This window comes from Oryzias latipes, chromosome 16, assembly GCF_002234675.1.
Source record: "Oryzias latipes chromosome 16, ASM223467v1".
Classification (NCBI taxonomy): Eukaryota; Metazoa; Chordata; class Actinopteri; order Beloniformes; family Adrianichthyidae; genus Oryzias; species Oryzias latipes.
In genome coordinates, this window is record NC_019874.2 from 11,239,070 (window position 1) to 11,264,477 (window position 25,408).

At 37.7% G+C, this 25,408-nt stretch overlaps 1 protein-coding gene across 4 annotated transcripts in view; it reads left to right on the forward strand.

The window, feature by feature from the left end:
- Nucleotides 1-25,408, forward strand: part of cdkal1 (CDK5 regulatory subunit associated protein 1 like 1) — a 259,064-nt gene that overhangs the window by 182,493 nt on the left and 51,163 nt on the right. For all 4 annotated transcript variants that reach the window (XM_023963815.1, XM_023963816.1, XM_023963817.1 and 1 more), the window contains one exon: nucleotides 8,471-8,533. In XM_023963815.1, the coding sequence (XP_023819583.1) occupies nucleotides 8,471-8,533 (63 nt within the window). The remainder of the gene's footprint in view (nucleotides 1-8,470; nucleotides 8,534-25,408) is intronic.

The window sequence follows — 25,408 nt, forward strand, 5'->3', positions numbered from 1 at the left end:
AGTAAGATGCTAAAATTACATACATAAGATTTCTATTAAAAACACAAAACGGACAAAAGATAAAACGCATGAAAAATACAGTTAAATACATAGAATAATATGTATTAAAACTGATACAATAAGTAAGAAGATAAGATCAACTAAAAGCAAATTTAGAAAGGTGGGTCTTCTTAAAAACCTCTACAGTCTCTACTGTAATGGCAGAACGAAGCCTCACCATAAGTTATGGTCCTCACCTTAGGGACAACTAAAAGTCCAGTTATTTAAAATCAATCCTGAATGCAGTGATTTCAAACCAGGTATAGTGTGTGTTTTTGTAAACGTGCTGACCCGGCTAACGTGTCATGTTGTCAGACTATGTTTTTTCTTTTATAAGTCTTACTAACAAGGTTGGGAGTTAGTGCAGTCACAATGATGTTTGATTTGGTGGGATCTTTGCATGTTGCAAACAAGGTTGGGTGTTATAAATACGCTAATGCGGCTGACGTGTAGCGTGTTACAAGCAAATTCTAGATTTACTGTAAATACAGTTAATATTGCCAGACAGACAGATTTAACTCTGACTCTTTTGTTTCGCTTAATGCGTCTTATAGTCCGGTGGTCATAAGTTCAAAAATAGACCATACATTGACAGTGCACCTTGTAATCTGGTGTGAAAAATACAGTAAGTACAAGCAGGTGTAGATTATGATATATCCCAGGCACACAGCCTGCATTGGTGCACAAACGGCACTAATCCATAGGTAGGCATACACATTTAGGAACAAATGTCTACATATTCCATTTTTAAAACACCATGAAGAGCACATTAGTAAGATTTCTTTTTTTACCCAAGCACCCACCTTCAGGTAAAGGCTATTTGTTGTCGTTGATTTTTCCCCCCCACCTCTTTTCCCTGAATCTGCATCCTTTATCCCATTACACATGTTAAACATTTCATAAGCTGATACTTTCCTTAAGGACGTCTCCCACACAGACGACTGCCTACCCTTGGGCACATGCTGCAGCACAGACAAAATCTGGCTTTCACCAAGAGCCACAGACTTAAATCCATATGTGCATTATCCATTTGTGATAAAAACAAACCAATATAATCTCTGTTTATAATGTGCTGAGTGCTTAATATACATAGTTGTTTTTTTTTTCAGTTTTCCATGTAAAAAAAAAAGAAGAAAATATGAGTTTTGCTGTGATTTTTGAAAAGAAGTTTTTTTTTAAAAAGTGGCAGACTTAAAAATGTAAGTCAGTAGCTAAATGTGAGCATTGATTCAAGCATGTGCTGTGCTTCCTGTAACGGATACACCTGCTCCAGCGGTCAGAGTGCACATAGCATCACTTCATCAGTCAGCCTGCACCCCCGTACAAACATACACACGAGCACCGGGCGGTGGCAGCTAGGTGACGCCTAACCCCTTGTAAGGTCAGTCATTAATAAAGCGCACCAGATGGTTTGTCTGGAGCACAACTGTGTTGAACGGCTGCAGGAGGGATGGATGAAGAGCGGGGTTGGTGCAGTGGGTCTCACAGACCTGAGATTAAAATAGAGAGAAGGTGAAGAAAGGATGTTGTGAAAACAGACAGAGAGATTAGAGATGATTAAAAACACACAAATGAAAGGAAATGTTCTTCCGGAGTGCGCCACAATCTGCCATAATCAGCATCAGATGCTACAAACTCCTATGTGAACGGTATTTATCACATCACTTTCTGACTTTTGTCATTTCAAAGCACTTTTTTTTTTCTTTTTTAACAATTTAAATGAATCTGAAACAAAAAAAAAGATTGCAAATGATTTATGTAGTGAGAATTCTTCTGGATGTTTTCCACATCTCGTGGTTCTTCTGCAGACTAAGCAACATGTCATAAAAACAACAAGTTTATTTAGAGAATTTATAAATTATTAACATTTCATATTATTTTTAGGATAATTTCAGAAGTGACTCCATCAGATTGTGAAACCAGGCACCCATGTCTAACTACCAATCTTCATGTTAAATGATATAATTGTATTTTTTTTCTAATTTTCTGAACCATCAGACATGGGATTTCTAGGTTTCTAGGCTATACTCCAAAGATTGGAGAACCCTTTGTGGTCCAGGTGTTTGTGGTATTTGTGGGTCTAACCTTTTACTTAGTATAATAAATGATATATGAGGAAATGCATGTTTGGGAGAGGAAACCCAGATGGAGAGAATGGGAGACCACAGGGATGGAAGGAGAAGAAGGAGCATGTTGAGAATAAAAGGATGTGAGTGTTATTAGCTTGGATCTCCATAATCATCCCCTTGTGACTGGAACTTAGCCTTGATAAATGGACTTACTGAATGGAGGCTGTGTGTGTTTGTGTTTGTGTGTGTTTGAATGTCTTTTGGTTAGGGTGCATTCAAAAGGAGCAGCTGCAGTAGGAGAAGAGAGAAAAAGACAAAGTGATAGAGTAGGAGATTAGCCGCTCTGGTGGGACAGTGTTTTTAATTTCCCCAGACTGTAATTGGTTAAGAACTCCATTACCCATGAGGCAGCAGTGCAGCAGCTGTCAAAGTTAAGCAGCTTGCCAGCCACTAGTAGCTCCATATTTTCCCCTTTTTTAAATCATTTATCCAGCCTCATGGACAGTGAGATGACGGGATGCTTGTCTCTTTCCCTTTTTGCCGCCATTCGGGACACGACCCCCCCCACAGGTATCAGGGGAGACACAAACATTTGGTTAAAGGCAGGTATTAGGTTGAGTTAATGGTTAAGTTGGTGTCTGGGGCCTCTAAGACTTGCACTTGATTAATGAGCATCCAGTCCACTTAGAATGGAACAGATAAAACGTTCTTTTTTAATGATCACAATGTCTGCTCGACTTATTAAAACGAGTTTCAGCTTAACATTTTTCCATCCTTGCATTTCTCCAATGAACTGCTCATTAAAGAATGTTAGCGAGCTCTAGAGACTGATGTGAAAACGAGACATATCCATTTGGTGTTGACTGATTCCTGAGGGACAGTTTAATTGATGGTAAAGAGTTGTAACAGTGGCTAAACAAAGCATACCTAAAAACTCTTTTAATACTCATATGTTTAAACACACACATTCTTTCTACACATTAGCTTTATATAATTAGACATGCACTGTTTGTGTGGAAAAAGTAAATTCTTTGCCAAATCCCCCTTTTTCCAATTAACTAACATTTTTAATTCTTATTTTAGTAAGATTTGATTTGATTTGATTTGATTTGATTTGAAATGGTTTATTTCAAGCAATCAAATAAGAATACACAAAAGCAATACAATCATCAGTTATACATTCATACAATGACGAATCAGACTTAAGATAATTAGACATTTTAATAAATATTGCTTGAAAGGGAGTGGAAGGAAGCGAACTTACATAATCCCACTCCTGTTCTACCGTAACCATTATATTACATGATTTATCATTATCTATCATTAGCTTTTATCAGACAGAATTAAGGAGTCTTTTTAAGGTCTTCGTATTCCTGGATTTTCTTAGGGGTCATGGTCAGCTCTCTTTTTTGGAGAAAATCAACTTTTTAAGTCGTTTGAAGATAGTTGTATGGCCGCCGTGAGGCCACACGTGTCCGTACTGTAACCCGGAACCGGGTTACAGTCTCTTCAAGAATTTATAATTATAACATTTCAAATTCAACTGGATCCGGCTGAACCTTTAACATGTTATGTTCAAACTTTGTAGGTTTCATAAACTCAAAGAAAATTAACCTTTTTTAAACATGTTTTTAATGTGTAATTTGGACTTGAACGAGCCAAAAGAGCTCAAGTTCTCCAGAAATAACACTTAACCCTATATAACAATTTGTATCATATTTAATATATGCTTTTCTGCAATCCCTTTCACAGTAGCTTATTCCAAACTGTCCTTAAAAACTCATTGCATATACTGCTGTTTATCATCATTCCACTAGGGGCAGTAGAAGTTTTTTTTAATTACTGCTTGCTGCTGTATTAAGATAATACCGGTACATGATTTGTTGATAATTAATTCTTGTTAATACAGCTACATCATGTTAAAAATGTTTTGATCAGATATAGGACAGTTGGTAAATAAAACGTTTTTTTACTGAACACTTGCGTCAGTGTTTTTGAATCTTAATATAACATTGTATTGACTAAAAGTTTACCATAATTGATATAATTCTTTGATAAATAAAATTGCATAATTTTTTGTGGGGTCTAACTAAAACGTGAGAAACTGTATTTTCTGAAATCAGCCCTATCACTCAAGCTTTAAATAGCATTATAGCCAATGTAATTACTTCAAATACAGTTTTTGCTCTCTATCATGCTCCATTAATTCATTTATTGCAATAGATTTGCCTCTATATCTGTTTATTCATAAATATTCTCCTTCCTGGAATGTTACTTCATGATTGTCCCAGTGTTATTTTAATTCCTCCAAGAACCAGCCCTCCTTTGGCGATAAAGAGTAATATATACACCTTTAAAAACAAATGGATAAATACACACCTTCAATTATTCAAAGTATTAGCTTTTTTCCAGAACAGAAGAAAAGTTCTGGTGGCCTTGAGCCTTGCAAGAATGCTGGCTCAGGTGGATGGAGGGGGGCACCTTTGGTTGCTTGACTCCACCTTCTGAAAAAAGGTGTAAATCCAACCTGGCAACAGACCGGCGCTTGGATGGGTGGGGGTCGGAAGGGAATTAGAAAGCAGCTGTTGTGCCCTTGTGCCAGAAATGCAGCAGTTTGAACCGTTCACGTTTGATTGACCTCTTTAAAAAAAAAAAAAGACAATACTGGCTTTCTTGATTTCAGAGAAGACATCAGCTCCTCTGTAAAATGGATTGTTCTCATTTTTTTCCTTTAAATATACTACGAAGTCTGAAACTAAGTGAAGAATAAATGTGTGCATTTATCACAAAACATCGCTTTACATCTTACTTCACTGCTTTTGTGAGTTAGGGCCACACTTAAAAATCAAAATTCCAGCTTTGGTTTGAATTTCACCTTGACGTTAATTTATAAATTGGATATTAATAAAAACAATTTGTATAGTTTTGCTGTATTTTCTGTAAAGGATGCTGGCATTCTTTTGGAAACCGCCACTACATTGAATCGCGGTTCCACGGTTCAATGCATCCAGGAAAACTGTCTTTGTGTTTTTGTGAATCAATGCATGCATATAAGTGATCCTTACAAATACACGTTTTTTTTATTATAACTTAGTTAATTGTCACATTTTTGTCTTGAGTCTGAAAAAGCCTTAGCTGCGGTAACAGCTCTCACAGATGGGCAGGTGTGAATCCTAAGATGCAGAGTGGCGGTAAAAGTGAAGAAGCCGTGACAAAGAATGGTGTTGAAGAATAATGACTAAAGTGTGGCTCTCGTACAGGTTTGCTTCAGGCACAGGCGCTCATGCAAAAGAAAAGTCAGACACCTTGTAAGGAGATAACTAAGACAGTGGACACTGAATAATTAGTGAGTCTCTCTCCCTGGAGAAAACAAAAGGGGGGAAAGAAAGAACTGAGAGACGTGTGGAAAGTCAAAGAAATTGGGAGAAAAGAGGATCTCGGGACTGTAAAACCCTGCGGCAGAGTATGAGGATGGGAATCCTGTGGAAACTAGAGCGACAAGATGGTGGAAGCACAAGCCCACTGATTGAGCAGATCAGAGAAACAGATCAGAAAGTGACTTAGAGAGGCTTTAAAACAGAGTTAAAGAGGCCATTCTGGCTTTTGGCTGTCTACTCATACTGAGATTGCTTTTGTCTTAAAGATTTCAAGACTTGGTTGACTTCTTGTTCTCTTCTACTAGACTTTGATTGAAACAGAGTCTGCTGTTCGTGGACCTGAGCCCTTCAGGGAGGCACTTGGTAACAATTCACTCAAACTGGATGGTAATTGGCTTGCAGTTCTGCTGGGAGAAACCTTGGAGTTGTTTTTGCTAAAGACTGGACCTTAATATGTATTAATAATTTGAATATTTTCTGATACAGAGAAATTGGTCCATGCATTTGTTACCTAAATATTAGGCTGGTGGGAATTATTAGCTATTGGGATGATCTTAAACTTTCCCAAAAGCCTGTATGGTCCAAAATCCTGCTGCTGGAATTTTAATTAAAAGTGGTAGAAGAGAACTTATTTTAAAAGAAACAAATCGTTCTACTGAATCTTTCAAAAGCAAAATTGTTTTCAAAATAACACTCACTTAAATCTTTAAACAGAAAAGCTCAATCTTGTCTCAAAAAGTTCCATACTTTCCTTATATTTTTCCACTCTTGTTCCTTGAATTTCTAAATCTAAAAATCTAAACTGGTACTTAAGTATTAGTGGTTTCTGTGTTGTGATGCAACATCAAGGAGAAAAAGATCCTAAAGTCAAAACCTAAAGACCCACTCCAAGTAAATTTTATCTCTTTTTAAAAGACTTCACAATTCCATGCAATTCAATTTTATTTAAGTAGCCCAATATTAAAACAATAGTTGTCTCAATGGACTTCATAGCAGTAATTGTATAATAAACATTAAATCATAGAGAACAATGTAGTCAAAGTCTTGGATTTATGGTCCAATTACTCGTTTTATTTTGAATTTTCTTTTTAGCGTTTGCTTTTTTGGCCAAATATGGTTTAAACAAAAAGCTAACTATTATTCTTTGTAACTGTGAATTATCTCCCTGTAAACGTTAACAAACAGCACATGATGGTCACACCTCTCTCTTGTTCATGGCGCTGCTCACTATGGGCAAGTTAAAGATGGATTTTGATTGGCAGCAAGACTAGAGAGCTATTGTAAGTTCTTCTAAAACATCCAGATTTTAATTAGCACAGTTGTGTCCCCCAATGTTTACTTTGTCTTTAAAGACAAGCAGACTGACTTTGACTTAATGCTAAACATTCAAATTCAAAACAGGTAAAACAAAATTTGGTTGAAATCAACAAGAATGGCAGATGTTTTCTTAAATTGAAGTGAAAAATGTAAATGACAAACACTCATTAGACACACGAAGCTTTCATTGATTTAAAGACCCACTCCAATAAAATCATGTTTTTGGTTGTTTTTAACATGTTCTTGTGGAATTTTTCTGATGATGGAGGACATAAGTAAAATTTCTGAGTATTTTTTTATTAAAATCATTATAAATCCGCAGCAGCTGAAAATAAAATGCTGTTGGAAAAAGGTTGAATTTTTTCCATCAACTTTCTGTCCTGGGGGAGGATCCCTTCTTCATGTTGAAACCCCTGAGGGTCCATTTTTTTAGGTGTTTTTCCTTACCGCAAAGGAGGGTCTAAGGGCAGCGATATCCAGTTTAGATTAGTCTGTTTACTTACACTGACCAAAAATATAAACGCAACACTTTTGTTATTGCTCCCATTTTCTATGGTATGAACTCAAAGATGTGAAACATTTTCCACATACACAAAATAACCAGTTCTCTGAAATATTGTTCACAAATCTGTCTAAATCTGTGATAGTGAGCACTTCTCCTTTGCCAAGACAATCCATCCCACCTCGCAGGTGTGCCATATCAAGAGGCCTTTTTTTTTGTGGCCAGTCTAAGGCACACCTGTGCAATAATCATGCTGTCTAATCAGCATCTTGATATGGCACACCTGCGAGATGGGATGGATTGTCTTGGCAAAGGAGAAATGCTCACTATCACAGATTTAGACAGATTTGTGAACAATATTTCAGAGAACTGGTTATTTTGTGTATGTGGAAAATGTTTCCCATCTTTGAGTTCATACCATACAAAATGGGAGCAATTTAGAATTTTCCTATTAAATTCTTTGACTTCATGTTCCTGATAATTTAATGTTTACTTTACAATTACCGGTACAATTCCCATTGAGACGACTGTTGTGATTCTGGGCCACATAAAGAAAATTGAATTGAAAATTGAATTGAAATTACATACCATCTACAACTGGCAAGCCACAAGCTCCCTGCTCCGCTCCATTCTGATTCATCCACTTGTAGACAAATAGATCCATGTACCTCTTTGTTTTCCTTGTCTCAGCCGGAATCTGGCTCAAAGTTTTACGACTGCATAGCTCCGACATTGCTCGCCATTTTTGTTGCACCAATAATGTTAGCTTGGGGTTGTGAGGGGCTGTAAGGTGGTGTGAGAGCGTGTAAAAAAGGGATGATGGGATGTGGGGCTGAGCTTACTCCATGCCAACATTCTGAGGTGAATTTCTAACGAGCCATTGCTGCTCTGCTGAAACTATGTCCTAAAATTGACACACGTTCTTCGCTTTGGCTAAAAACGGCATAATCATAATAAGGAGACCACTGGGAACGCTTTAAAATAAATCAAAAGATGATCAGAGTGGGACTTTTAGGCAATCTTTTTACTAATAAAGTAATTGTTTATTTGTATATTGTTTTGAGCTCAACGTTGTCTGAATTGTTTTTTTACAGTTTCAGATTTCAAATAGTTTTGAGACTAAAGGTTTTTTGTTGTCCTCCCTTCTCTCTTTTTTGTCTCTGTAGAAGAAGCAAAGGACTAGAGAGCTCTCTCAGCTTTTCCACTCCTATAACCCATATGACCACAAGGTAAGATCTCTCACGTTTTCCTTTGAAAAGTCAGCGTTTAGCTCAGCGTCACATTTCACCATATATGAATGTATTTATTTCATCTTTCTGGAGGTATTAGATGTAGTTAGGCAGTAAAGCAGAGCCAGAACAGGCATTGATGAATGTAAAAACACTCTAAAATCAAAAGACAGACAATTAAGCTTTGTTTTCTTAACTCAGTTCTAAAGTGAGATATTGATGTAGTGTTTGTGTGTGCACACACTCCTGTTTTTAGAATAGCACTTTTCAGCAGACCACATTAGCCATGTATGAGAATGAGATCATTTCCACTGCTGTCTTTCTGTATACAGATACCAAGAAAACATCCAGCACATTTTTTTTTATCTTCAGAAAACAAAACAAAAAAGAGCATTTTAACTTGTTATTTTGATGCTACTATCAGAGATAAAAAATAGATTTGCCCAGTATCTTAGATGTGAATACTATAAAATGTCTAAAAGGTTTGTGACCTGCAACTACAAAGTCGATGTTTTAAACATATTTGCGACTTAAATTTTTGGGCCTTCAAAACTTTAGAGTGGAGGGTATTTTTTTCTTTACTTTTGGTCACAGACTTTACAGCTTAAATTGCATTAAGTTGTTACAGGCTAATTAAAAGAATCAAATAGAGATCACGTTTTCACTAAGGCAGACTTGCATCTTTGCCTCCCACATGCAGAATGACACACAAAAACACGGGCACACAATATAAGCACCCACCTGATATGCACAGCTCTTTCACTCCGGAATAACACAGTTCACGGTGCAGTTCAAACAGAATTAAAGCTTAATATGGTTATAATTCATTAACACATTGTGTGGATGTTCTAAAACTAAATGCTTAGAAGCACGTTTTCATCTAGAAATTCTGACCCGTTTACACCTGTTATGCTGAACTGCTCCGTCTCACAAATATCACATTTTATTCTTTTATTTATTAGTGTTTTTCTGAGCATGTTCATTCATTGAGCTCTAGGTTTAAGGCATATGTGTTTATCAGTATAACAAAAAGCCAAAGTTCAAGTTCACTAAATTGTGTGTCTTCCTTTCTGGTGCAGGTGGCATAGATAACGCAGTTTGTCTCTGTGGACAGAAAATACTCTTTAAAGAAGAGCTGTTAACTTTATTGGGTTTTAAAAACTTTCACTCAAATACAACATTTTCTGCACTATAACCCTTGTGCTCCAATGTTGGGAGTTGGGTCATCTAGACCCACTAGACAGTGCACTGAACCTTTTTTCTTCAATGATTTGTGATCTTCACTGGTGTCCATGGATTACATGAAATCGTTCCACCTTTATCCACCTTTGTCACGGTAGGGAGAACATGTCAATGTAAGGGTGGGGTCATCTGGACCCCACAAGATAGCACAAGGGAAAAGACACACTTAAAAGCCTTAATTAGAACAAAGCAAAACAAAGGTGTGCCTTATAATCCGGAGAACCATATGGATTAATTCTAGTTTAGTTTACTGGTGTTGCAGCGACTTTGAGAGGGACCCAGCGCCCTGTCAAAAGGTTTGGTTGAAAGTTATTGTGAACATGATAACACGGCTGTACTGGTGTCAGGCAGGTTTTTTTTTTTTTTTTTAGTGTTACTAACAAAGTTACCGTAGTCCCTGTAACATTTGTTTTAGCGATTTCAGCCTGTTTTTTTTCACATGTTTAAAACAAGGTTGCGAGTTACAGATATTGGGAATATGCTAACGCGGCTAACGTATAGCGTGTTACAAACAAGTTGTAGAGTCACTAAAGTCTGACTGACCAACAGACTTGTCTCTGACTCTTATGTCTCACTTAATTTGCCTCATAGTTCGGTGTGCCTTATATATGACACAAATGAAATCGGTGCGTCTTATAATCCGGTTAGCCTTATGGTGCAGAAAGTACAATAGTTTGTGACATGCACTTTTTTGTGTGTTAGAGGAGCTTCTAGCATGTTTCAAAGCTCCTGCATGTGGCTAGTCTGAGACCGTCTGCTTTTTACAGTAGAAAAATTACATGGAGCAAATATATGCTTTATTTAACATTAACCTGATTTTTGAAGTTACAAGGCTGTTAAACATCTTCATAAAATCAGTATTTTCTGCTATAGGATTGCAAAGTTTTTCACAGATCCATGTTCATGCCTGAGTGGTTAAATACCTAAAAGTCACCAGCAAAATATGAAATGAAGGTTTTCCCACAGTGCCCTTTTTTTCAATATAGTGCTCAAAGCCGTATGGCTCTCGTATGCCTAAGCACTATGAACGGGTACACAAGCCCTTCATGCCTTTGGAGGGGAATGGTCCAGAAAAAGAATTTTAGTGTGCCTTTTTTCACAACAGCGCTCCGAAAGGGGATTAAAGACCGACAATTCTGGCTAATGTAAACTACTCTCTTGTGTGATTTTTATTTTTTTTAGGGTCAACCTTGTATCTGGAATCTTTCTATTTAATCATGAGCCAAAGTTCTTGTACATAGATGTAGATACAGACACAGATTGATCAGTAAATTGAGAACTTTGCTCCTTCTTCTTTAAAGCAGATATATATAAGAACTGCATTACTGTAGCTACACTACCTATAAGCCTGTCAATCCCACGCTCCATTCTTTTTTCTTTTTGGAAACAACACCCTAAATATTAAAGTTAATTTCCATGCATTGGGCCATTCAGTTCCCCATCTTTGACCACCACCCAAATCCCATGACACCGGCTCCTCATGTGATGTTCTTTCAGATTTCACTAGGTGCTCATCTGCAAGCTCCAGCCATAAACCTGGCTCCAGAGTGGGGTTTGGGTGACATCAGTAGTGGACCTTCTTTTAAATTTTTCCACATACATATGCTCTTATCACTCTATCTGCAATGCAAGATCCTACCGGGGGCACTGGCCCCATATAACCAAGCTCAAACTCTCACCGCCCCTACCATGATAAGGGGGTGGGTCATGTAAGGACTAAACAAAGATTAAAGGCAAAACTTTCACAAAAGCTATGCTTACACTACTTTAAGTACTATTCCTTTAGACCTAAATTTTTCTCTGAGAGAAAAACAAAAAACATTGTTATGGCTGTCCCGGACAAGCCCCCAATTTATGTTATGCCCCAAATCCCTCGTCTAGTGGCCCAAAGAGGACGCAACACATAAATGAGGCTCATTTGACATCTCCCATCTTTACCAAAAAACTACTAAATGGAGTTTAGAGATGTAGGAGTGGACTGCCATTTATTTTGAAACATGTTTTCTGTAGTTTATGTTATGTTAGGGAGGTAAGTTATTGTCTTTTGGTTTATGTTGTTTTACTAGGTAAGATTTGGATTCTTGTCTGGTAGACCAATTTTTGTTTGTTATTTTGGCCTGGGTTCACTCTGAAGTAAATACTCTAGCTCTTATGGTTCGATCAAAATAAAATCTCTTAACCTGCTTTAAGTGTGCTGGCTCTTTGGACTGGAGGGAGATGGGGCTTAATTTTTGTGTTGCGTCCTCTTTGGGCCACTAGACGGGGGACTGGGGGCGTAACATAAATTAAAAAACACAGTTAGCTGTAAGAAGAAAAAAAACCTTGCTTCTAATTTAAGCGTGTTTTCATGCATGTCCACATGTACTCGTCCTTGCCCGTGTGCACAAACCATGCAAATGTTAAAGCAGATCAGCTTGCATTAAGGCTATTTAGCTTGTGGATGGAAATAAATGAAGTCTCATAATGTCTCTGGTTTTTCATTCAAGTCCCTTGGGTGTCTGGCTCATCTCATCTTTTATGTAAGGATGTTTGTTTATGAACAAACCCGTGTGTGTATGCGTGAGAGGGTTAAGAAGATTGTGAGCACATATGGAGAATTTAAAGTGAAATGTAGAGATTTAGTTGGTGAAGTGAATTCAATTCAAACTAAAATATGAAAAAAGGAATAAAATACATTTCTATTTCTTTGTTGTTGCTTTTCCCAAGTTTTTGCTAAATTCTTCCCATCTTTGCTGCTGCATCGTAACAGTCTTTGTGTTTAAGTTCAACGTTGCTGTTTGTTCATTTAAGTTACAGTTGTGCTCATCCATTGTTTGTACGTTATAGAGACAGGAGGGTGTAAAGTGTGTGTTTGTCATGATTAATGTGAGGTATCCTTTAGCCAGATGGTGCTGAAAAAAAGCCCATCTATCAGTGCTGAAAAGACCAGTGGGCAGAAAGCTGGCAGAGCACTTTATCTGGGGCCAAGGCCCCCCCATCGGACACACTCAGCTACACACACACTCTCGCCTAAGTAAAACACCCAATCTCTGAAGCTTTGACTCTCTAACCCACTGAGCCATGTTGAAATGGTTTATTTTGAAATACATGTTCATGCTTGTTTAGTTGGACCCCTAAGTTCTGACTGGTAGACTGGCATATCCAGGGCTCTTCTATGTAATTTAAGGTTCAGGATGGAAACTGCAGTTTCTTTTGATTGCTTTGTGTCTATACACTCCTCTAATCCTACGTTCACACCAGGCAATTGGCACAGGCACAGTAATGTGCATTTAGCAAATGGCGTTCACTATAGATTGTTGCTACACAATACTTGTGGCATCACATCTTAAAGCTGTCAAATACAGTAGGGCAAAAAAAGTATTTAGTCAACCACCAATTGTTCTCCCACTTAAAAAGGCCTGTAATTATCATGATAGGTCCACCTCAACTATGACAGACAAAATGAGGAAAAAAATCCAGAAAATTACATTGTCTGATTTTTAAAGAATTTATTTGTAAACTATGGTGGAGAATAAGAGATTTCTGTCTCTCACAGACCTGTAACTTCTTCTGTAATATGATCATCTGTACTTCACTGGTTACCTGGATTAATTTCACCTGTTTGAACTGGTTCTCTATAGAAATGACACCTGTCCACAACCTCAAACTGTCACACTCTAAACTCCACTATGTCCAAGACCAAAGTGCTGTCTAAGGACACCAGAAACACAATTGTTGACCTGCACCAGGCTGGGAAAACTGAATCTGCAATAAGTTAGCAGCTTGGTGTGAAGAAATTAACCGTGGGAGCAATTATTAGGAAATGGAAGACAAACAATACCACTGATAATCTCCCTACATCGGGGGCTCCCTGCAAGATCTCACCCTGTGGGGTCAAAACAATAACAAGAACAGTAGGCAAAATTTCCCAGAACCACATGGGGGACCTAGTGAATGACCTGCAGAGAGCTGGGACAATTGTAACAAAGGCTACAATTAGTGACACACTACGCCACCAGGGACTCAAACCCTGCAGTGCCAGACGTTTCCCCTGCTAAAGCCCATACATGTGCAGGACCATCTAAAGTTTGCTAGAGAGCATTTGGATGATCCAGAAGAGGATTGAGAGAATGTCCTATGGTCAGATGAAACCAAAATACAACTTTTTGGTAAGAACTCTTCTCATCGTGTTTGGAGGAGAAAGAGTGCTGAGTTGCATCCAAAGAACACCATACCTGGTGTAAAGCATGGGGGTGGAAACATCATATTTTGGGGCTGTTTTTAAGCAAAGGGACCAGGACGACTTATCCATGTAAAGGAAAGAATGAATGGGGCCATGTATGGTCAGATTTTGAGGTAAAACCTCCTTCCATCAGCAAGGGCATTCAAAAAGGCTGATTCTTTCAGCTCGACAAAGACACTGCCCGGGTGACGAAGGAGTGGCTTTATAAGATGCACTTCAAGGTCCTGGAGTGCCCTAGCCAGTCTCCAGATCTCAAGGGAGTTGAAATTCAATGTTGCCCAGTGACAGCCCCAAAACATCACTGCTCTGGAGGAGATCTGCATGGAGGAATGGGCCAAAATACCAGCAGCAGTTTGTGGAAACCTTCGAAGTTTTACCGACTGTCATTGTCAACAACAGGGTATAACAAAGTATTGACTTGAACTTTTGTTATGCACCAAATACTAGTTTTCCAACTTAATTTACAAACAAATTCTTTAAAAATCAGACAATGTGATGTTCTGGATTTTTTCAGATTTTTGTCTCTCATAGTTGACGTTTACTTGTCACAAAAAATCACAGGCCTCTCTAATCTCTTTAATTTAGATAACTTGCACAATTAGTGGCTGCTGACTAAATACTTTTTTGCTCCGCTATAATTTCGTCCGGGCACAAACCACAGTTATTCATTTTTCCTCCATAATCATTCTTTAAATAGTTGGCTCTTCTGTGAGTTAAAATGGACACCATTCATACGTAACAACCAAGATAAAGTCCCTAAAGTTAAACTGGTTGGACTTGAAGACACGTTCCATGGCTGTACTTGGAGCCAAAAAACAGAATTAAAAAGAGCGTAACTACGCGTGAACATGAGAGTTTTGAACATGGAAGCCCGAAACACACATTTACCTGTGTTTACACAGACTTTTCGTTGAAAGTGATTGTTTCCGAGCCCGGTGTGAACATAGCATAAGAGGGCCCTTCTTTAGTCAATGACTACATCTAAATTCAGGCAACCATAACGTAGAGACACTTCATATGTGTTTTTATGAGATTTAGAAAAAATCAATTTGTGTGGATGGGCAAAACCTTTCCAAGACACAAAATTGATCTTTTTTTTAAAAGAATTCTGATTCCAGAACATCTAGTTGCTATGGTTAAGGAAGCAAGGCTGATGTATTAAGCTTAAATTAAAAGTGATTGTTATTTAATTTGACAGTTTTATGCTATAATCATCATAAACTTGATATAATCTATTGTCCTCATTTTAATTATGTCAAATGATAAAATGGGTTTTTATCAGGACTATTTGATTTCTTTTATACCCCAGAAAAGATCTTATCATTCAAGCTCTGTGAAAATGTGTACATTTTGAAAAAAAAAACCTGCATAAACAGTCTTCAAAGCATCTTCTGGTCCTTTTGTTGCATCACTGTGTCCTGGGCTTTAGGATTTGACTCCCTGAAGGCGCCACGCTTCCAAGTTGACTCTCGCAGCCCCACATCATGCTTAAGTCATTGTCATCGCATGTGTGACAGTTGTGCCTCTCTCAGATGTATCTGGTTAACAGAACGCATCTCGCTTCACCACAACAGTCTCCTGAGAACACACACAGACGCACACACAGACTCACAAATATGTGATCCACACTTAGTTCATGGGCCTGAATGACGGGGTGACAGTTTTCCCTGGAGCTAAAGGGAAGGGACAGGCTGCCAACATGGTCTGCTGCACCTGCCCGAAAGCACAAGACACAGAGTGAAAAAAAAACAGGACAGAGGATAGAGATGATGAAATGAGAATACACTTCCTTTGGGTTTGTCTAACTCATTGTCTGCTTTTTGATCATTGACGGAAAAGAGTATACCCCGATAAGGGGGGCGGGTATTGAAACTGTGTTTGTGATTCTTCTCAAGAATTTTATTTTAAAATAAATATTTGATACACTCTCTCACACTTTCAATATTTTTTTCCCTAATCAGGAAATATTGTTTTCTGCATGATGCTGAGCTGATAAAAAAAATCTGTTTTAAACCATTTCATTTCAAATTGCTTTTCAGCTACTCTCAGGCTACTTTGTATTTGTCAAAACTTTGCTCTTTTATTTTTGAATGAGAGAAGTTTGAATTATTAAATACTTTAATAGGGAAACTGTCCCATTGATTGTGGGTTCTTTTTTTAGCTGTTCAAAATGCTTAATTTGTAAACAACACATGATTTAAACAAATATATTAAAAATACGAATATTTTTCTTGACTCTATTTTGCATCTGGAGCATAGGTGGAGCTGTTGTGTTTGCCTTGATCATAGCATATCTGTTCTAACTGTCTGTACACTTTCTCTTGTTGGTTATAGAATTTGACTTTTATTTTTTTTTTACATTAATATTAGACCAGGTGTACTGCCTGGAGAAGGAGTTTTAAGACCTCTGACAAAAGATGAATGACTGAGTCATTCCTCAAACTGACTTTAAGGGGTCTGCATAATAGCTTACTGGGCATGATAGAGTTACACCTCCTGCTAGATCAAAAGAAAACAGCCGTAGAGCTAACTGGGTTTGTTTTTTTGCGTGTTTGTGTTTGTGTGCGCATGTACGTGATTCCAGATAATATATATATCCATCCTTGTAAAACACAGCAAGAGAATGTTGTATTGTTGCTTCTGTTGCACAGGAGAAGCTTCCAGGTTGCTGAAACCATTCATTTCAGCTGTAAGGTGTGGAAGTTGCTAAATGGACATCTATCTTCACTATGGGTCTCATTTACCGACCTCTCAGGTTTAGGCTGCTAAGGCCTAAGTTAGTAAATCTCTCTGTGGAAGATCATGTGACATCAAAGCCACACTAGACTGTTGATCACAGAAGCTTTGCAGATTTTTCCTTTTTAAAAAAAAAAATTGTTTTCATCTATCAGCTGCCTCATCTTTGCATCCACTGACCAACCAAAGGGGGCATCGACTTCACCTACACGAATGGCTTCCAGTCTGTAGGGGATTAGGTTCCACTTCTGATCTACTCAACATTACTGCAACCATGAGTTTACACAACCCAATTTCCTTCATGTTCAGTTAATCTGCAACTGGTAAAAAGATCTATGCTAAATGGTCTTTTGCTCTTCTGGAAGTGCAGGTGGCTGTTCAGAGCAGCAGTGCGTGGATATGAAACTCAAGTAAGGGGCCGCTTTAGATGCATGGGTCACTGGTGGGCATTAAAGCACCATTTCCAGATTTAATGCATGCTTGTGTGTGCCCAGATTTAATAGAGGACATGTCTCATTTTATAGATATGATGGGTTTTTTGGTCATTTTTTTTTTATGTTGAACTTCAGATAACTCGGAACAATGCAAAAACAGAATCTTAAGAACGTAAAAGGACGCGTGTTTCAGTAAAAATTGTTGTGTTTTCTATCATGCAAAAAAAACAACCGTATCAAGAAGGTTTTCTGATAGCAAAAATGTTTTTAGATTGGGGAAAATATTTAATACACTTGGATTTTTTTCTAAGATTAAGAATTCTTGGTAAAACCAATTTTCTTACTTCATTGGCAGATTATGTTTTTTTTAATTTAAAGACAATGAACTAATCGACTAAGAATTTTTGACTCATTTCTTAAGGACCTGTTTTTACTGTAAATTGCTTAAGGTGATGCCTTTAAGCTCCATTCAGACTGAACCCAATGTGTGCAGTTTTAATGTCAAGTCAATGCACAGCTGTGATCAGAAGTCCTTTTTGTCCCTTTCAAATATTTAAGAGTGATTTCTAAACATCAGTCGTATCTTCCATGCCCCCAAACACATCAGGAGTATCAAGTTTATGATCACATTTTTGGACAAACGGCGACTTTGACACACGTCAAGAGAGAGGCAGCGGACACAAATTTGGCCCACCAGTTGCATTCAATGTGAACGAAGCATTAGGAGCCCTATCTCGGTCTTTATTATTTTTATTTACATTTGGCTTTTTGGTCTTGTGTCTTTAGTTTTGCTCTATTTTAATGTTTTTTTTTTTCCTACAGTGATATAAATCTATCAGTGCATATGATAGATTTCTCATAAATGGCAAAGAGAAAGATAACTTTGCAGTATATCAGAATAAAAAATCCATAAATATTTAGAATCAATGTCCAAACTTTAAAAAAGAGAAAAAACAATAAGTCGAAGTGACCCATTGTTTAAAAGTGGTTCAGTGTTTCCCTATAGCTCCCTATGATTCACCAACAAGAGGACATGTAGGTACAGATGCACACCTGTGACAGTGGGACAAATGAAGCCTGGGACTTGGAGCTGCTTTAGAGTGCAGGTGAGGCGCATTGAAAGGAGGGAAAGTGAGTGTTTGGAGGGAGGAGAAAGAAAAGTAATGAATGACAGACTTGCTAAATGGTTGCCTAGACAAGAGAGTGAATGCTTTCACATTCTGTCAATAGACATCCCACTCAGATGAGACCTTCTGAAAAAAAGCATTTGAGCTTAATTGTTGATGTGTGTGCTTGTGTCCCCCTTTCTCTCATTATTAATCTGCAGCTGCTCTCTTGTAAAGTTTGACGTTTGCACAATTTCAGAAGAAAAACAATGTAATGCGTTCCAGGTAATATGTCCCGATACCTGAGACTACCATGTTGATTTTAGTCCATGAACAATAAAATTAAAAAAATGTTTTTACCAAACTTTATAAGGTTTTGAGCCCAAATGAGCTTCTTTAACCACATCTCTGATTCATTTAGAATTGAACTAAACAGAGAACCTTTTCTTAGATTCATGTGTTTTGTGCCTCTAATAATTGATAAATGATAACTGGAATCATTTAGCATATTTGTGTGTGAAGAATTTTCAGTATCTTTAAAAAAAATGTTTCTGGGGAAAAAACTTTTAAACATTAAAATGTTTTGCTTATTTAGTAATGTATCTTAATGCATTTCCTCCAACTTGACCCTGCAGATGCATGTACATTTATTTCTCTGCGGGTTTTAAAAGAACATTTTATGACTCGTAGATTCTTTTCTTTTACGATTTGGATGCCGCCATGCTGAACTCCTCTCACACTCCAGAAGGCAAAGTGATTAGTGATTCTGAAGTGAGTCTAAGTGGGTTCTGTTGCTTGTTTCCTTAATAAGTGTTACTCTGTGATGGACAGATGACCTATCTCAGTTGTGGTCTGCTGCTCTCCCTGTGGCAGCTGGGACAAGTCTCCATTGAGACTCTAACTAGGGTAAAGTAGATTTGGGTGAATGGAAGTACAATTCTCCTTCTCTAATTGGACTGACTGAACAGAGTCTTAAGGTGGAATAAATTGTCTTGCAAAATAGCAGTTTTGGGCCTCATTCACCAAACCACAGCACCATAGTTCCTACATTTTAGAAGAGGCTTTAAAAAAAGGGATGCATTGGATTCAGAAAGTTGTCATCAACAGAACTGTTTGATCATTGCTATTTAAAACAATGTTGCTTTTAATCCATCTTAAATTTATTTTTTTGACTCAAATCTGTACCATTTCAAATGATTATTTTAGGTTCAAATAAAAAATGTCAGCGGAAGAAAAAGCAATTTCAAGTATGTTGGATTGAATGTTCCTTTTTGTTTGAATACTTAAACTATTAGCATTTAAACACTAATACTAAGCCGTTCTGCCTCTTCTTTTGAAAGGACACGCTTTCTTTTGAAAGTGCTAAAAAGTGCAACAAAATACTTGAAGTGGTTCACTTTCTTTTAACATAAATGTCTAAAGAAGCAGGCTGCCTTTCAATCAACAGGTTTTCAAGAGGATATTGTGCACAGAAACGGTTTTTACATATTTCATTTCCTTGATCAGATCAGGCAGCAGCGCACATGTTCTGTCTGACCTATAGGCGGGGGTTTAAAATGGTTGATGCTGGTGAAAGCTCACAGAGCTGATGCAGAATCAACTTTGAAACTATTTAGGAACCAAAACCCTAAGACTTTTACTCATACTGAGTTTATAATCAATGTGAAATGCATAACGGTCTCAGTTATTAACCTTACAATTGTGATCTTACATTTCAACACTTTAATTTCATTAGTTTCTTTAACTGACAGCAGGTGTTTTTGTGGGTTTGGGATGGAAAACTGTTGGCAAAAAATATTTTTTTGCCTCATTTTAATGCATTGATTACCTCACATGCCATTTCTGAAAGACTGAAAATGTAAAAACATGCATATTTTTAGAGAAATGAAAGTTTGATGGAAGTAATTACAGGGCAGCGTGTGCTTCACTCCTAAAAAGGATCAACACAGAGTTGAAGCCTCTAAGTTTTTTTTCTCCTCAGCTAAATATTTTAGAAAACATTTTATGTTGTTATTTTGAGTTATCTTTCCTCTGAAATTTGTTTTATGATTGCATGGACAGTTTTCTGGAACAAAAATGCAAAAAGTCTTTGTCCCATCTGTGAACAAATCAAATCAGATTAGTGTGCATAAAATCAACCATTTCCTCTTTACCATTTTATCCTTATAAAAAAAACTTAGATGATTGTTTAAATTATTGCCTTATTTTAATTTATAATTTTGCAGTTCTTGTATATTTTTTTTAGTCAGTTGAAATTGTTTTATATTTTCTTGAATTCATTTATTTTGTAATGTTAGAAAAAAAATAGGAGGGCAGCCATATCTTTCTTTTTATCTGCTTCTTTTACCCACAATTCTCCCCCAATGTCATGACTCTTCGTTACAAACAGCTGGAATAAAACTGGAGTTATGCATTAAAGATCCTTGTAAAGCTGAAAGATGGTTTATGAAGGAATCTCAAAGCTAATAGATCAGAGTCATGATGTATTTTTTTAATCTTTTTTGTTTCAAACAAGTTGTTTGGATTTCTTTAAAAGAAATGATTTCTTGTGCGTGCTGATATGAACAGACTGCCATGAAAAAGAAAAGCTGAGTCTTCCCAGCTGTTTTCTTTTTCTTTCTCTAAATTTTTCCAAGTTGTTGCCTCATTTTGATCACCATTCCCTACTTGCTTCACTCCTAGTGCAGCTCCTGGCTGTGTGTTGATGAGAGCCAGGCTTGTTGAGACAAGGTAAAGCTGTTTGAAGTCTTGCCAGTGAAAAAGTGGAGTTTAAACCCATTAAATAGTGAAAAAGCGTTTGGGATTTTCTGCCTTTATTGCTGCAGACGGCTTTTTTTTTTCATTTATGTTGTATTTCATGCTTCTAAGAAGTCAAAAAGAAAAGGTGAATAGCTGCATGGTAAGATCAAATGGTTTGAAGTCAGTCTGTTTTTTTGTTTTTTTTCCAGTTTGTTTGCCATGTCACTCTTTTGTAGGTTATCTTCATGTCTGGATCTCCATCTATTTGAGTGCAGAACGCTTTAAGTCCTGCAGTTTGGTATAAGAAAGTGTCTCACTTTTACTCAGTGATTATTCAAAACCAATTGTGTTTTGTAAGATTTGGTCATTATTTTCCTTGTTAAAATGAATGATTACATTCTTGCTGATTTACTAAGCTCGGGACCGTCCCTCCATGTTTGACGCCAAAAACCAGGGATCACCAGCTCATCGCATGGCAAACATTAAATCGGGAAGGAATTCTAAAAATCAATCATTTTAAATTGTTTTCAGCTGTGGAGGAAGCCAGAATACTCGAGAAAACCTGCTCATGCTTGATGTGAAGGACCGGTTTTGTGTCTGCATGCTGTCTCTGGGGTATTTGCATGGGGATGATTTTGTTTCAGCAAAGTCACGTGAGAGGCGGATCTGGTCAAGTCAGGTCAGGTGTGCCACTCAGGTGTTCCTTTCCTCTCCTTCCTGTGGTGGGACAGTGAACACTAGCTAAAAGTAATCATCTGTGAAAGAGGTAAACAAGCTCTGCTTTTCCCTCAATCAAGAAAACAGTTGTTTGAAAAAGATGTTTTTATTTCCAGCATCTCCTAAAAAAGAACTCAGCTTGAGAGAGAGAGACATTTGAGCATTTTAAATCCACCTGTTACACAAACACTTATTTCTCCTGAACACATTTCAGGTGAAATAAAAGTTTGGATTCATCTGTGGTGCGTCTCCCTTGGGTTGCGTCAGGAGTCCGTCTCAAGACTGTCACTGCTGCGTCTCCTGTTTGACCCCCCTGGCTTCAAGAGTGGTTTGTCCTGCCACCCCCGTGTCATCCACATCCAAAACTCCCAATGTGCGATATTAATGATCAATATTGCGATGACGATATGACTTGCGATATTTGAGGAAAAAGCAAAACAACCAAGAACATAACTTCCATTTCACTGCAAATAAGAGTTAACCCCTTGTCTGCAAAGGAGGCTAACATCTAACATAAAAGAGCTCCGTCTGATTGGTCAACAACGTATGGGCGTACATCTAATTGATTAAATGCATAAATGGATTGATTTCATTCATTAAATACTTCAAGCTGCCATAAGATTGTTTTTAACACATTTAAGGTAACCTTTTATTAAAATTTTTGCCATCTTTTGCGATATGCGTATTGGACAGCTTGATATCGCGATAACGATAAATTTGCGATATATATATTGTGCAGGCCTATCCAAAACGATGCCCTCTACTTCCTCACTGAGTCCTTGAAAAATGCATGTTTTATGTTTTATACTCCCTAAAAACGTCAACTATGGCCGAAAAAGGTCAAAGGTGTTATCTGCGGTGTAAACGCGCTTTATCGTGTAGGCACATCACCTGAAATATAAAAGAACATTTGATACATATTTATTTTGAAAGTACAACAGAAGCTTTTATTCTGAAAACCCGGCCATATTTCTTGTCTCTCCGGACTGGAAAACAGCTTGTGTAGAGATGGACATCAGTAGCATGACATGACAACGCAAAACAACAAAAACGCCATGGACCCGTGTAAATCAGGCATGAGCGTTGGCTTGATAAAAGAAAGAAAAACAGCATTTCCTTTGAGTCGGATCACACGGCTAACCGATGTACACATTTTTCCATCTCCAGTGGAACGACAAGCAGAGAAAAAAACAACAGATCTACAGAATTAATCGTCATCATTTTAACTTTTACTATTTTTACAGTGTCTCCTCCCTCTCAGTTCTTCCTCAACCATCTGTCTTTGGGTCTTGTGTTTTCTGCTTTTGTAGGACTCCGTTCCTCGGGGCAACAGCACTTTAAAGGGGTTATCTGTTTTCTGCTACTTAGTTAGAATAAACGTGTCTTGGGTTGGAGGGAGTCGTACCCCGAGGGCTCGTCAGCCGGCTTGATGACACGACGCTCCTGTTGAGTGAAATCGGGGAAGATCAAGTTCTTTAAGGACATATATATTTGCTGCGTTTGAAAAACCAGGCTCTCCTCTGAAGTCTTTAAGTGCTGTGTTTAATGTATTTATGCGTTACCCATCTAATGGGAATTCACTGTTGTGTGTTAAATAATCAATCTATGGTTAGGTTCATTTTTATGTAAAAGTAAATGAAAAAGGAACTAACGCTGTTTTAATAGATAAAAATAGTTTTCAAACTTAAAAAAATGTCTTTATAAGAACAATAAACCCAAAATGTGATAATTGGGTAAGTCTTCAAAAAAACAGGAATTCTGTCGGGTTAATAACCAGTTTTGCCCTGTTTTGTTGTTAATAAACAACCAACCAACACATCGTCTGGAAACATTTTGAGAAAATAAAAATAATCGTAGGCTTTGCCTAACACGTGGACCACAAAGACAACGTCAGGATAAATGATCAACTTTTCTACGTGAAACAATATCTGTGAAAACAGTGGACACTTTAATTATACATTGCTTGTTTACATGATTTGGTTTTTGGTGCTCTTTTTCTGAAGCAACATCTGTGTGTCAACTGACACAGATACATGTGTTCTACAGACTGCTGTAAAATGAACAACGTGTAGATGCTCAATTTTACACAGCCTGTTTGTAAAAGTCGTAACAAACGGCAAAAGGCAAAATCCCAGTCGTCTCCCCTCATGTAGAAGCAACGCGGTGCCCTGAGCCCAGTTCCTTTTCAGGAATTGCAGCATAAATAGATTAAATCAAAGTGTCCTTACAGCTTTGTTTGTGCATATCTGAAGATGTATGACCCATTTTCCCCGTTTTTTTCCATGTATCCTTGAATCAGTGTCCTCCCAAGCTGTCTTTGCGTTACTTTTCTCAGCACGTGCGTTTGTGTGTGCGAGTTTGTCCGCCTGCATGGCGTATCTGTGTTGTGGCTCCGATGGAAAGCAGTGCCTCTCCCTGTGTGCGTGTGTGTGCGTGTGTGTGTGCGTCGGGCTTTCTGCCTGGTGTTCTCTCAGGCTGTGTCTGTACATGTCACTGCAAGGCCACATCGTAATTCCATTGTTTGGAGAGTGGTTTTCAGCTGGACAACACTTGTAATGACAACAAGTCCTCCAGCTAGAGCTTTGTGAACACACGCACCAGTCCATTCCACCCCCATGGGAAAAACACTGGGGAATCACGGCTTTCTCCTCTATTAAATAACATCTTCTATACATATATTTAGTGCATCTAACTAACGCTGGTGCAGACTTTCAGGCATCAGATAAGACTGTATTTCTAGCTTGACTGCTATGATAATAAACAATCTTACAGGCTGTTTATTTAACTGATGTTGTGTATACATGTCCAAAAACAACCGACTAGACAAATCTTGCTTTAAGCTCCAAACGTCAGATTATTAAAGTTTATATTTTGGGTTTTCTCTTTTTGGTACTTTTTAGTGTCCCACAAATTCTGTTAGCAATTCAGCGGGTACTCTCTTTAAAGATCCACTCCGATCATCTTTTCATATAGAGTAAAAGTGTTCCCAGTGGTGTTTTAATTATGATTGTGCTGTGTATAAAAAAAAAAAAAAAAACTGTCGTTTTTTTTAGAGTATAGTTTATGCAGAGCGGCAGGAAGCCATTCGAAATTCTTTTCTAAGTTGTGGGCAGGACTGTTGGTGCAACTCTGTCCCCTTTCCATTACTGAGAGCTTTCCGTTTACATTTTCTCCCACTAGCTTTCAGCCCCTCACACTCACAACCCTTCAGCGGTGCAACAAAAATGTTAAGCATAGTAAAGCTATCCAGTCGTACTGTTTGGAGCCACATGCCAATACGGACAAGGAAAACAAACATGGATCTATTTGTCTGCAAGTGGATGCATCAGAATGGAGCGGAGCGGGGAGACCGTGGCCGGACCGGCCAAATTTTCTATGTCACAAACATTAAAAACAGAAAAGTCTTTTCCCACCGGCATTCGTTCGTCTGCTCCCGATTCATAACGATTTAAATAAAGGAATACTCAGAAATGCGATTTTAATTTTAATTGTCTTTATATATGTCCTCCATCATCAGAAAAATGCCCCAAGAGCATGTTAAAAACACTAAAAAGCTGTGATGTGCATAGTGGCTGAACGTCAACACCATTGCCCAAATCCTTAGTTGTTGTTTTTTTTTTTTTTGCTCTAGTACTTTTTTGCTCTACTCTTTACTCTTTAATTGCATCTTCAACATCTC